We start from the raw sequence: 13,244 nt of genomic DNA, 5'->3' as shown, positions 1-13,244 counted from the left end.
CAGGACTATGCCAGTTTTGAGACGTCGATTTTTAGATTGTCTGACGAAATGCATTGGCGTTCTAGTTACTTTTGTACTTCAATGCATAAAACATTTTCTTTAGAGTACGTGGAATAGCAGAGCATTTTTACCACATGTTTGAGGGCTATCCTCGGAATTCATTCCAAGCCACTATGACTTGCATACTCGCTGGCTGCAGTTTGTAGATTGAAATATGGGCTGTAAATAAATTATTTGAGAACTTAATTACGACAATTAGGTTAATTAGTCAATTAAGTATATTGATTTCTTGTAGAAATAATGGGCTACCTCATCTAGTAATTTCGATCAAGGATTAGAATTCTGCTATCTGCCACAGTCAATTTTCGCACATTTGGCGCAGCCAAAAAAAAACAGCCCCTTTATATATACCCACAAATATATCTACCAAGATAGCGGTTGACAGCCATGCAAAACCTGGAAAAGCAGGCAAAGAAAGCGTTGCTGTAAAAATATTTTTCACACTGGTAGTGGTCCTTAAGTAACATTAGTTATTTAAGAAAGCATTTCTCACTAAGATTTTTATAACCCATGAAAATACAAATTTCCTCATGTGACAAGCTTAGGCTACAATTAAATTATTAAAATTAAATTAAACCAAATGAAGGGTCCAGTGATGCACAACGTTCTCAAGAAACTTTCGCCTGAAAAAATGACCTTTAAGGATTAAAGTCTTACAGTGCTAAAGTTATTTAACTTTAAGACTGAAAGACTTTAATCCTTAAAGCACTGTGGCAGTTGATGTTATACAAGGCATTTTGCATTTTGCTATCCAGCATTCTTTAGGGTCTGACGAAGGATCACCGGTGAACCAATGCGTTTGCGTAAATCGAGTATTTGTTCTTGTGACGTGCGACACATATGTGACAACAGCAGCAAGACTGCGGCAATGATCGTATGCTGCCAACAGCATAACTCCTACTGCATCCGTTTGATGCAAATTTATACAGCATACCGATTGTTGCGTTCTGCATAGGTATTTAATGTGCATATGTGAGAGATACACAAATTGTAATGTTATCTGTGATTAAGCGTTGCATACAATCCTACAAATTTATATGTATGTTAAAACAACAATGGCATTTGTACTCTGGCAAAGAAGTGCTTAAACCATGATCAACTTGGGTCCGCATAATGTCACGAAGGCAGTTTAATGTCGCACAGTTACTTTGTAGTGTTGGCTGCTACAAAGAAAGTAGTGGGAAATGTGAGCCGATCCAGAATATGGCGTAGTCTAACACAGTGTCTCAAAGCGTGAGCTATCACGAGGACAGAACGCAAGGAAATGGCTCATTAAGCATGCACAAAACAGCTCAAGGAGTTAGCAGGCTTTGGCACGAGAGGAGTATGCGTGTGATCCTGGCCTAGTGGCGAAAGCGTTTGACCGGTGTGCTCGATTCCATTAGTGGCAAAGCATTTCTTTTTATTACAGACGTCCGAAGTCAGGCGAGACACGAGGAGCTGACCTACCTGTCGACTTACCACAATATGCCTGGAATGAAGCAAAGAATGCTTCACATTAATAGTGATATTTCAGTATGATCAGTACAGTGTTGGACATAAAATTGATTGCATCATCGCAAGGTTTCGTTACATAACTGGCACTGTTAGGACTGCATTATGGATCGTAAAGATTGGCTTTAACATCGTAGAATGCCTTCCAAAATTTTTAAGCATACCATGCAAGCTTGAGAAGTGTGAAGCCCTGGGCCGACTTGGCCCCTTAACTAGAACATCGCAGAAATAGGATGCGACGGGGAAACCACCGATGCCCTACAGTCAGTTTCTCTGTTTAATGCTGTTCCTCACTGTTCAGTTAACTTGAAAGCTTATCACGAAATGCCACTGTATGCAAACATAAACTATTCCAACAAGTGAAGCTTTATTACACTCGGATTTTAAAGAAACAGGACGATATATTCCACAAGAAAGCTCATCATGGGATTGCCACTGACTGTAAACATACACTATTCCAACAAGTGAAGCATTACTATACTCAAATGTTAAAAAAACAGGATAATATATTCCACAAGGTGCAGTACTAGGAATGCAATTGGCGTGGAAGTGTGTTGTATACAACGAAGCGGATCATTATAGCACAACCTCAACAACCAATGCCCGGTGAAAGACCACAGCTAACGTCATCCGAGTTACGATTCTTTCACTATGGTTATCCTGTTCTCTTTTCTCCTATAAACATTGCCACTGTAAAGAAGGACACACCAAAATACATTTAAGGAGTGCAGTGGCGCAGTTCGAATTCTGATTAGCACTAGTTTTAATTTATTACATCGCACAACAAATAAGGTGCGAGAAACACCTGTCGCCTTCACTAGTGATGCCAAGTACTACATTTATGTTGGCATGTAAAAATACATATATGTAGTTCAATTTTACACAATGGTATGTAGCATAGTTACTGCAGGCCATTGGCTATTTCCTGTGCCTTATTCATTGTATGAGGCAATTAACCAAGGCAGTTGATGGTCAGTACTTGAGCTGCCATTATCACTGAGCTGTTATTTTTTTTTCATTGTCTGTTCTTTCAATTTCTTCTCCATCACAAATGCACAGCTATCTCACAACAGTACCCCAATGTGTTAACAATAAATAAATAAATAAATAAATAAATAAATAAATAAATAAGGTCCATTTATTTATATTACAGTTATCTTCTGCTAAGTAAACCTCAGTTAACTCGACTTTTCGCTTATTTCAACGCGCTGAAATGTCCCGGCGAGAAACTATGCATTGCTATGGAAGAAAGGCTCGTTTAGGTTGAACTCGAAAGCTTGCCTTTTCGGTTATTTTGATCCCCACCGACAAGCACCATCGTCCCCTCAGGTGCGTAGCATCTATCACAAGCTTGAAAACACAGAAAACTCAGCAGATGACATTACTGCTTCCCTAGGCGTGAAGCTGTCTTATATAAATTTATTTTTATCTTTTAGTGGCCTACAATTCTTCCTCCAGTGAAGCAAACCAGCGGTACTTGTTTTGTGTTGTCTCACACTGAGCCAGTGCTTAAACAGGTTGTTGCACTTTGTGTCACGCTGGAGTCGTGCTTCAGGAGCAGGAAACCAAAAGTCATTACACACTTACTTCAAGCAACAAAAAAAAGTTTGAATTCATTCATTTTTGGTGCTGCCATTTGTTAATTTGACCTTTCAGACAATTGGACCAAACAAATCCCAAAAGAGTAAAATTAACAGCAGTCGACTGCACGTCTTCTGTATAACACTACGTAAGTGCACAAAGAATGTTTTGAGAAGTGCTAATGTGCGGCTAATAAAAGGGCCTATTGTAGATTGAACACAGCCTATCACTACTATTGCCCAGCTTGTTATAAACATCCGTAATATGTTTTTAAAGTACTATGCACAGTATTAAACAAGAAGAAAGAGGATTAACCGAGGGGCCAGATTTTATTAGCCATAAGCCAACAAACATGCGAAGGTTGTGGGATCGTTCCCCACCTGCGGCAAGTTGTTTTTTCATCCACTTTGATTTCCAATAATTGGTCATTTCTTTATTTCATTTATTAAGAACAAGTAATTTTCCCTATGCTGTCCTTGGTGTCAGTGTTTGTTGGCTTCTTATGATATGCACAGTATTAGTATATTGAAATTTTGCAGAACCAACTTCAAGAGCACCGCTGCAATTTTTTTCAAGGCAAAAGGTATTTTGTATGTGCAGCAATGAGAGGCAAAAGGACCAAAGTCATGTTTATTTTTTTTTCGCACTTTTGTACATGCAAAGAAGTGAAAAAATACAGTATTTACAGATGTTATTCTCTAAGACACATTTTTAACAGGAATGCTGAATAAAAATATTTTCATTGTATATATATATATATAATCATTCCCTTTGTACTACACGTGACAACTGCACAATAAACAACTACAAGTTTTAACAGTTTGCCTGAGCAGTTGCGAAAAATATCTTGTTTAACAAGAACATGCTAAAAATAGAGACTCATAAAAGTCCACCTAACAACATGGAAGTGTGTGGGAAGAAAGGTAATACGGTCACTCTCTCATATAAAAACGAAAAGTCCATGGCACCAGACTTGCACTCTTTGACGCAACCACTTCGCAGTTGACCATCTAGAGTTGTGTCCATTGCGTTCGGCCTGATAGTATCACAAACTGGTATGTACGCGAGATAAAAAGATGCGCAACAGTGTCAGTGCTATAGATGCAATAACGTTCAAGTACTACACGACACCGATCCAACGGCATCGGTCATCATGGCTTCCAAATGATGCATTGCTCAGGGGTGCACCTTGGTACTGGGTCTTCTGAAGTGGATGAGGAATGTGAACTGATTGGTTCTTCACAGCTTCTCCACACCTAGAAGATGGGGAGAAAAATAGAAAGTGGCAGCAAGTGACTTCACCATGAAATACGGTGTACAATGCAACCCCATTGGGTCGGGCCAATTCATGATGAACAAAGACGGCAGATGTCAACCACACAGACGGAGTGACATTTTCAGCTCCCACAAGGCTCTCACAATGAAGGTGGAAGCGACAAAATGGTCGCCCGAGTGTGCCACATGACACGTCTCGGACACACGGCATGCGCAAACAGGGACAAATGTTCAACATTCCAATTGACAGCGTTTCTCGTAACTTGGATGTTCCAAGCGACAGTGGACACTCTTAACTGGAACGATGCAAAACTTTCTATCAACGTCTAGGTTTGCAGAAAATGTAGCATGCAGTACTTTAGGCAGCCCGAACTATATGAATTGCAGTCGTAGATGAGCAGCAGCGCCGGCATGAACCCTCGCATCACAACTATAATGGAGGATGGTCCGACAACATGGTTATTTCAAGATGGTGTTAAACTCTCTTCACTGCAAGCAAACAAGTACAGCAGTGCAGCATACCTTCGCAACGAGTACACAGCATGCTGCAATCACTTCTGCAATCTGGATCGGCAATGCAGGCGTTCAGGCTTATACCTCTAGAAAGCTTCCAATGTCCCCACAAGGTTGTCTGACACTAACCCCACACACCTGCAGCCTGAAAATTTACACCAATCCTGCGTTTTGACAAGACATACATGAGCCATGCCCATACAGCTCTATCTTGAATGTCGATGGTGATCTTGATCTATGCAATAACTGCGCCAACTACATGAAATAAGCTCACTGTATTGATCTGAGTGTTGCATAGCCAAAATTGTAGAAAGGCAGATAAGATTATATAACCACTCAATTATTATTGGTTATAACAACAAAAAGCCTAGTTTTTTTTTCCCCCTAGCAAGAATGTGAGTGCACGCACGTAGCACATGGAAATGAATCGGTCTTCGACGGAGACTTGGTGAAGGCGCACTCTTTGAAAATCTAATTCAGTGAATCATACACAGCTGTATAAGGTGGGTCTTCAGTGCCCGAAAATATTCAGGAAATATATTTCTCCTGCTTTATTTTATAACATACATTTCACCTATTAAAGCTCTTGAAGAGGCACATACAACAATAAATAAATAAATAAGATCAACACACTGCCCCCCTTCTGCAGCACTGATCAGTGCTATGAATCTAGCCTATAAAATGCCAATGGATGCAGATTCATCCAAATTTACTTTCACTAGAACATGAATCATGCAGTGCAAAATACAGGAGGAAACACAAAACACAACAGAGCCAGCGAGACCATGCATCTCGTGCATACATTGCATGCAAAATGGAAAGTACATTTCTGACAATTCACACACTTCAGTTCACACAAAGAGCAAAGTGTCGTCGTACATGCCAGCACGAAAACTACAAGCCTGGATGCATCAAGCATGACACATGCGGAAAGCTAATGGAATACTTTCAAAGTACCTAGCAATGCAAGAAGAAAAGAACAAGCATTGTAACCACAAAAAACTAACAAAAAAAGCACACATACAGCTTCACTACAGTTCAGGCACATGCATACTTACTGTGAGTCAGCTATGCTTCTTCATGTCAGTGCTATGTAAAAAGACATGAACAAAGCTTGTGAAGAGAGCTTCCCTCCGAACATAAATTTGATGTTAGACTAATAAACATTTCCAAAGGTAATCACTCTTAGCGCTTACTCTAAATGCTAAGCTTAAAAAGCTGTTGCAGTATATAGCATGAGGACGGGTCCACGCTGACATTTATTTATGACTCCTAATGACAACATTAAACGCTGTAACCAGGCACAGCACAGATCATGATGATTAGGTGCTGGCCTGCATAGAAAAACTGAGAAGTAGTTAACATTCAGCAATAGCAGTAGGCATTAAATAAAGATCTTCAGATAAAGTATAATCTTGGTTAAGTGTAATGGAGAGCACAAGGAATACCTTTCAGATAAATATGATTCAGATCACAAACTTCCTCCAATAATCAGTATTGCTAAAAATGCTTTTGTTCTTAAAATGTATCAACAAGGTTATAGTCTACACATTCTTACGAACTGAAGTGCACTTTAATGTATTCCAAATGGGCTATAATGCTGGCCATACGACCTCATTGCCTTAGAGTGATATGCGGTCACTCACCATTAATGTGCACATTTCATCCTCACTGCTGCCTTGATAAGGAAGAAGAAAATTGATACAGCAAGTTTTATAGGTGCCGGCAAAGACACCAGTGCTCTCAGACAACCGATATGTGTCAGGGTTCTGCACTACGAGCCAACCAGCTAGCTTAACACACACACAGTTACATATTGATGATAAAGGTTTTGTCAGCATTCGTCATGCCTAGTAGCATCATCAGTCAGTATTGCGTCCACTGCCGGATGAAGGCCTCTCCAAGGAATCTACAATTATCCCCGTTGCAAGACTCATAAGGGAGGTAGTGGCCAAATGTACTGTGCTGGGTAAAACAACTTGCATTTTGGTGAGGGAGTGTCTTTTTGAAGCTCAGTGGGTATTCCTAATTTGGTTGCATCTGGACTAGCGTAACTCCATTTGCACTCGGCTGTTCTTTCTTTCTTTCCTTTTTTTTTTTTCTAGATTCAAGTGCCACGTCTCAAGCCTGTGAAAAATGTAGTGGCCTGGACAAGGATTCGGACATGGGACCTTGCGTACAAGAACCCAATGCTATAGCTCCACCTCACGCATCATATGCTCAGGGACGTCCCAGACAAACCGAATGTTGAAATAATAACTGCATGCGCATCACATACGTTACAGGGCAGAGTCGTAAAAATTTTCTGTGGTAATACAGAGTTAAAGCAAGCTGTGCAAGGCCTTATAGACACACTTAACTAAGAAGCCACCTGGGTCTGTCTTCTCATTCTTCATTTAGAACAAGCAGAAAATGTGAAAAAGAAAACCCACACACTCGCTCGGCAAGTTCGTTCTTACTTTGTTATGGTGTAAAAGATGCGAAATGATGTGAAAAAAAAAAAGGACAGGAAAGAGCGTCACTCCCAACCAGGCTTATCCAGAGCAAGAAGTTCACCTTTTTGTTAACGCTTCAATGATGACACGTATAAATACCCCACAAAAATGCTTATTTTCTATGTAAATGTGCAAAACATGTCGAGAGTAAGTGTAATCGACAAGAACAAAAATATTTTGCAGAAACTTTTATAGCAATAGGGGGGAATACCCAAGGCAGAAAACCGGAAGTGGGCTTCACCCCAAGACACCTGTGACTTCCGTTCGGAATTTTTTACGGACGGCTCTCATCATATGTGAACCATAGGCACATATTTAATTTGCATGACATTGCATACTGGTCTTTCCATGCAAAACGTCCCAGACCCCCCCAAAGTGACAATCATCGATTCTCTTGGGAAAGAGGTTGGGCATGTTGGCAAATGAGTGAAAGAGGTTTCAACAAAGCACTTTTCTCAAAAAAGACTTTAATGGTGATGCAAGCGCTCTTTGAAGTTTCCACAAAGAAGCAAAAAATTGGTTGGAGGTAAATTTCTTTAATCAAGTGTGAAACTAGGTTCAATACTAAATCTTATGTTAGAATATTTTTACTGGCGTGGTTCTCTTATGTGACGTCATACGTGAACACATTTACAAATTTTCCACATTTAGTTGGCTCAGTAAAAACAGGCGGAAAATTTTGCATTTTCAGGAATTTTTTCAATACAAAATTTTTTAACCTTTCAGCCACAATATTTTTAAAAACCTATTTTGACCCATTGCTATAATTTGTGCTAAAAATAATATTTGACTACGTAAATCAGGTACTTGAAAATTACTTCCAAATTTGGCAAAATGTCACTTTTTTTATGATGTTCAGACCATAATTAAACATTAACATCCTCTCATAAAAATATGTGAAATAACTCATCATAGTCACACGCCTTTCACCTTGTAATATGGAAATTTTGGCTTGAGTAAATTCTGTTTGAAGCTAGAAAAATTTTTTTTGAAATGCACAATCAATCTCATCAGTAGGCTCACTCTCCTTGTCCAATTTTCTTGTCAGCGGCCTTTAAATAACACCTTCGCAGGCGGCTCGTGCACCTGGTGGTTATTGGACATGACTTAAATCCCAGCATGTCGCGTCCGAGACTTTAAGCCCGTCGAGGGCAGCTGCAGGCGGTGCCCAAATTTTGAGGTAATTCCAGGGAGCTGCATTAGTTCCCAATATTCTGGGTAATGTGTCACTCTTGGTGAGTGGAAATGGTAGCAAATTTCCTTTTTTCTTAGTCCAGAATCAAAAATGCCTATTTCCGCAAGCTCGTTACAATGCATCCACTTGTATTTAAAATGTAAAATATTGTGCGGAAGCTGCATCGTATCTGCCCTAGCTATTGAAAGCAGGCTTTTTAAATTATTCGAAAATTTGTTGCCCTTTACAGTGGAGGCATACTATGTCAAAAAGAGACAAGACATTTGCATTAGCAACACATCAGTGCAGATCAATTTCTTTGATTTTTGCTTTAGAATGAGCATGTATTCTGCCACTTTTGTTCCCTTTGTTATCTGGTCATCTGATTTCGGAGCCCAAATGTTATTTCTCATATTGGTACCTTCCCTAACCCATTGGCTATCGAATACAACACAAGCCAACTGGCCTTCCGAACTGATTATTTTTGCCCTGTACAGGCGCTGCGCAACCCTCCATTGTCATGCTCGTTATATAATATTTTGCAGCAATTAACGCTGAAAGAATGCAAATGAGTTATGGTTTATTTGCGATCTAAAGCGGAAGTTTTCATTTTAGAAACGTAACTGTCAGTCACAGAGTCATTTTTGTGTGGAAAAGCTTGAAACACTCAGGCGTGTGGGGAGCAGTACTGTTCTTCTGACACTCTCAACAGTTCTAAACTTGCCCAGCATACATTTCGCTGTCGCACCTATCTACGAATAGCCCTTAAATCAACAATACGACTCACCCGGCGAATCACCGGCTTTGGCATTACTACCCCCGTTCTTAAGCCCGCCGATCCGCTGGCTTTGGAAGCTAACGGGTTAAAAAAATTTAACTGCTTGTTTTGAGTAAACTGGGTTGCGAGTGATGCTCCTATCCTGTCCTGTCAATTCTCCACATCGTTTCACGTATTCTACAGCTTTACCATGTAAAAGGAGATGCGACAGGTGCCACTTGCATGTAGTTGAACTTACAGGGGTGAGAGCAATGCTGTGAGTATTAGAGTAGACCAGGGAGCGAAAGAAAAAGTCCATTTTGGAGCAGGATTGAAGCACGAAAACAATGATACCGAGGCACCTCAAGAACACGACCGAAGCAAGGAAAAGTCAATATTGGGGCATCAGGAACAGGAATGAAGCAAGAAAAGGTCGGTCCCACAGCAACAGCGAAGCAGACTTGGGAAAAAAAAAAAAAAAAAACAGCTTGAGAGTGGCCCAAGAGCATGACTGACGCAAGAAAATGTCCTTGTTGGAGCAGCTCAAGAACAGGAAACATAAAGTGTTATATCAATAAAATTTGGTTTTGGAAAGCCTGCTAATAGCAAATGTGAGATCAACTACAAAAATGTTCATTTTTTATAAAAACGAGCGATCAGAAAAATTCTGCTTTCATTCAGATTGTGCGCACAAAAAAAGATTATTAGTTCCCCGTCATCCAAGGCAGTTATCCTGTCCACTACAGTATAGAACAAGTAGTTTGTTCTTCTCTTTCATGGCTTCCATGCACAGTGAAGCAATTTGTCATTAAAGCTGTCACTCATAAAACAAAGCATGTACAATTTAAGTAATGAAAAAAGCTAAACTTGAGAAGGAATATGAAGCTAAAATAACAACAATTTCTTCAGAGCAAGGCTCTGTGGCTTGGCAGAGCCTAAGTTATGCCTCTAATTCAAGGGTATGGTTCCGAGACTGTTATGTTAGGATATTGTATAATGCTAATATTGTATACGATACAGTGTTTCATTTTGTTATTGTTCCTCTTTGTATTATGTAACCTACTCCCCTCTACAATTCCTGACCACTTGAGGGAATAAATAAATAAATGTATGAGCCTCAAGACATCTCTCTCCGTCTGTATTCTTAACAATTTGCAAGGTACCCTCACCCCCCAATGTAAAGTATCGCCACATGGGCTAAGTGCACAAAGGGTTGTTGCAGTTAAAAAAAAAAAGAAGTCCTTATCGACATCTCTCAAAAAAAAAACCTCGCTACTGGTGAGGTTCCATGTTGCAACCATTGCGGCATAGTATTGCAAAGAACACAGGAGAAATCTGTCAATTAAAGGCAGCTGGCACAAAGAGGAAACTTCCAGTGAAATACTTCTACATCAGTACAATGAAGCTAAGTTTTGTAGATGGTGAATAAGGAAGAGTGTCCCCATGACACTTCCAATAAATGAAGCCTCAGTGGCCTGATACTTTCCTGCTCACATTAACTGCAGCTGCTTCACAATATTGCATGTTAATACTACTTAGTGTAATAATGCGAAATCTTTCCTTTCTCATACTTGCGTGGACATCTAAATAACTCATACTGGCTTGCGCACCACTAAAATATATATGTTTAGAAAGGCTCCTCCATGCTTTTTGTCTGAAACATGCAAAATTTGCAGTGGCCAGTAGAAAGCATGATCAATTCTGCCTTTAGGGCGCCAAATAAGACTGTTATTTCAAATCATTATGTATGGAAGGGTGAAAATATCCTCAAAATACCACATGGAAGTACAAGAACCTTGAACGTTCCAGAGTATTAATACCTCTGCGCCTGTAAAGTCAAGACAATAAATAGTGTAGTACCACGATTAGATGTCACTATCTATGCATGGAGGCCTGCTCAATCCACACCCAGCAAGCTGGTCTCCAAAGCTGAGACATAAAGCTGCAGCATGTAACTGGTGGAATGAAAAAGCTTTATCACAGGAGTGATGGCATGCTGGCCTATGTTAGAGGAAAGGTGAAGTCTATTGAAAACTATTTCTTGGCAAGAATCAATGCCATGGTTTGCAGTAAGAAACTAAGGATAGTTATAAGCTACAAGTTAACGAGAAGCTTGTTTCAGAAAAGCCTGCTGTGTCCTGCCCGTAACCCGTGGCCAAAAATGTTTATGGCTAAAACAGGCACAAAGAAGAGATGTTGCCAGGACGGAGCAAAGCACAACATGCTGCATTCGCACGCAAAAAACCAGAGAGGGCCCACGAAGGAAATCCAACTACAGATTGAGTGTGTGAATTGTGAAAAACACTGCAGTGCATGGAGGTGAGGTTGCAGAAAAAAAAAAGAACAGAGAAAACACGCTTTCTTTTGCACTCTGATGTCCTGCACGCTGCAGTGCTTTCCATGTTTTGGCCCACCAACAAGCCTGACAGCCAGAACTGCTGCAGGTGCAAAGTGCAGGAGTCGGCACAGCGGTTTGTGGATTCAACAAGTACACACACACACACACTGCAGGTGTGCAACATGTCGGAGAGCCCTGCAGCCTCTTCTCAATGTGCCAAGTACACATAACTCTGTGCTCAATGGTGGCACACACTCTGGACTGGTGTACAAGTGTGCACACACATATGGGTCTCGCTTTCAACATTTTGCTACTTCCAAGCGTGGCAATCCTGATCAGTTCAAGATGGTCAACGTTGCAGAAATACCAGACAAGAAAATAGCTTTCCGTCAGACGTTGGACGCCTTGTGTGTGCCGAGCTACTTGAAGGTCAAACTATATTGTGGTTCGCTTCAGATTCAGCATATCTTCGAGCACAGCTGCACTTGCATTCTGGTGCAAGATGGCACGCTTCCACCCCTGAACCCTATATTAGCCAACTGTAGTTGTTCTTTCTTTACATGCTTCTCTCTCTGCACCTTTGTACATTTTGAGTTTCGCTCCTACTGACCCATTATTATGAAGCTTACTTTTGCAATTAGCTCTTAGATGTCTTATAGTGGCCCATTCTACACTTGCTTCTTGACACACTATGCCCATACTATGTGTATGTTCAATTTCTTATTGTAACTCTTACGCACACCAAGTGACCATGTGATCTCCGACGCTCCCATACGTGAAATGTTGGCAATTCGTCTAAACATGCATGCGTGATAATAAGCAGGAAACAAGTTCAAGTGGTGCAGAAACTGGGTCGTTACGTACAGGGCTCGTCAGAGCTACTGTTGTCAGAGACAGCGTGGCCTTTGTGGCGTTGGGAGTCGACAAACGTCTGCCACTCTATGATCCAGAAACAAAGTGTGCCCAGCGTTGCCGACACCACCAGGATTAGCAGCTGGTACGGCAGCAGCAGGTAGTTGGAGTAGAAGAAGGCGACTGCGGCAGCTACCGCCTGTAGGCAGGAAAAAAAAAAGGAAAAGGAAAGATGGAGACCCAAAGGAATTAGTGATGTGTACATCAGGGTTGCTGTAAAATGTGGCAGAAAACTCGTGCCTGTTCGTTATGAGATGCTAACGGCGAGTTCTCAGCTAACTACTAAAGAAATGCCAAATGATGACTTTATTGTGCCGGTTTTCCCCCATGGCATCAAAAGATAAATAAAACATTGTACTGCAATGTAAGTGCCAATTAAGCGCGCTTCTTCACTGCGCTTTTGTGAATGTGGTGAAGAGGCCCACGCCAATGCACTTGCAAGAAGCATTACGCTGGCATTGAGAGAGCAAAGAGAGGAAAACTGCCCCTGCGAGTCTGAAGACACAACAATTTTCTGAGAAACACGCCCGAAAACTCTCACTGTGGTAAATTTGTCCCGACTTCACCATCGATGAAATATGTTAGGCTAGTTATTAAGGCTAAGCGACTATTTGTCATCGCCCTATTTCAAAGCGGATGCCAATA

General features: G+C 40.8%; 1 protein-coding gene across 4 annotated transcripts in view; it reads right to left on the bottom strand.

The window, feature by feature from the left end:
* Positions 1-3,738: 3,738 nt before the first annotated feature.
* The window catches only part of LOC135920134 (UNC93-like protein MFSD11), a 43,722-nt gene continuing 34,216 nt past the window's right edge, over positions 3,739-13,244 (bottom strand). For 2 of the 4 annotated variants that reach the window (XM_065454232.1, XM_065454235.2), the window contains exons 13-16: positions 12,552-12,738; positions 6,570-6,601; positions 5,982-6,012; positions 3,739-4,391 (exon numbers count right to left, since the gene is read on the bottom strand). In XM_065454232.1, the coding sequence (XP_065310304.1) occupies positions 6,007-6,012; positions 6,570-6,601; positions 12,552-12,738 (225 nt within the window). In that variant the 3' untranslated portion in view covers positions 3,739-4,391; positions 5,982-6,006. The remainder of the gene's footprint in view (positions 4,392-5,981; positions 6,013-6,569; positions 6,602-12,551; positions 12,739-13,244) is intronic. The other 2 variants (XM_065454234.1, XM_065454233.1) reach the window with 2 other exon arrangements.

The sequence above is a fragment of the Dermacentor albipictus genome, chromosome 8 (assembly GCF_038994185.2).
Source record: "Dermacentor albipictus isolate Rhodes 1998 colony chromosome 8, USDA_Dalb.pri_finalv2, whole genome shotgun sequence".
NCBI classification, from domain to species: domain Eukaryota; kingdom Metazoa; phylum Arthropoda; class Arachnida; order Ixodida; family Ixodidae; genus Dermacentor; species Dermacentor albipictus.
Note: the sequence above shows the minus strand (reverse complement) of the source record. Positions and strands in the feature narration are given on the sequence as shown.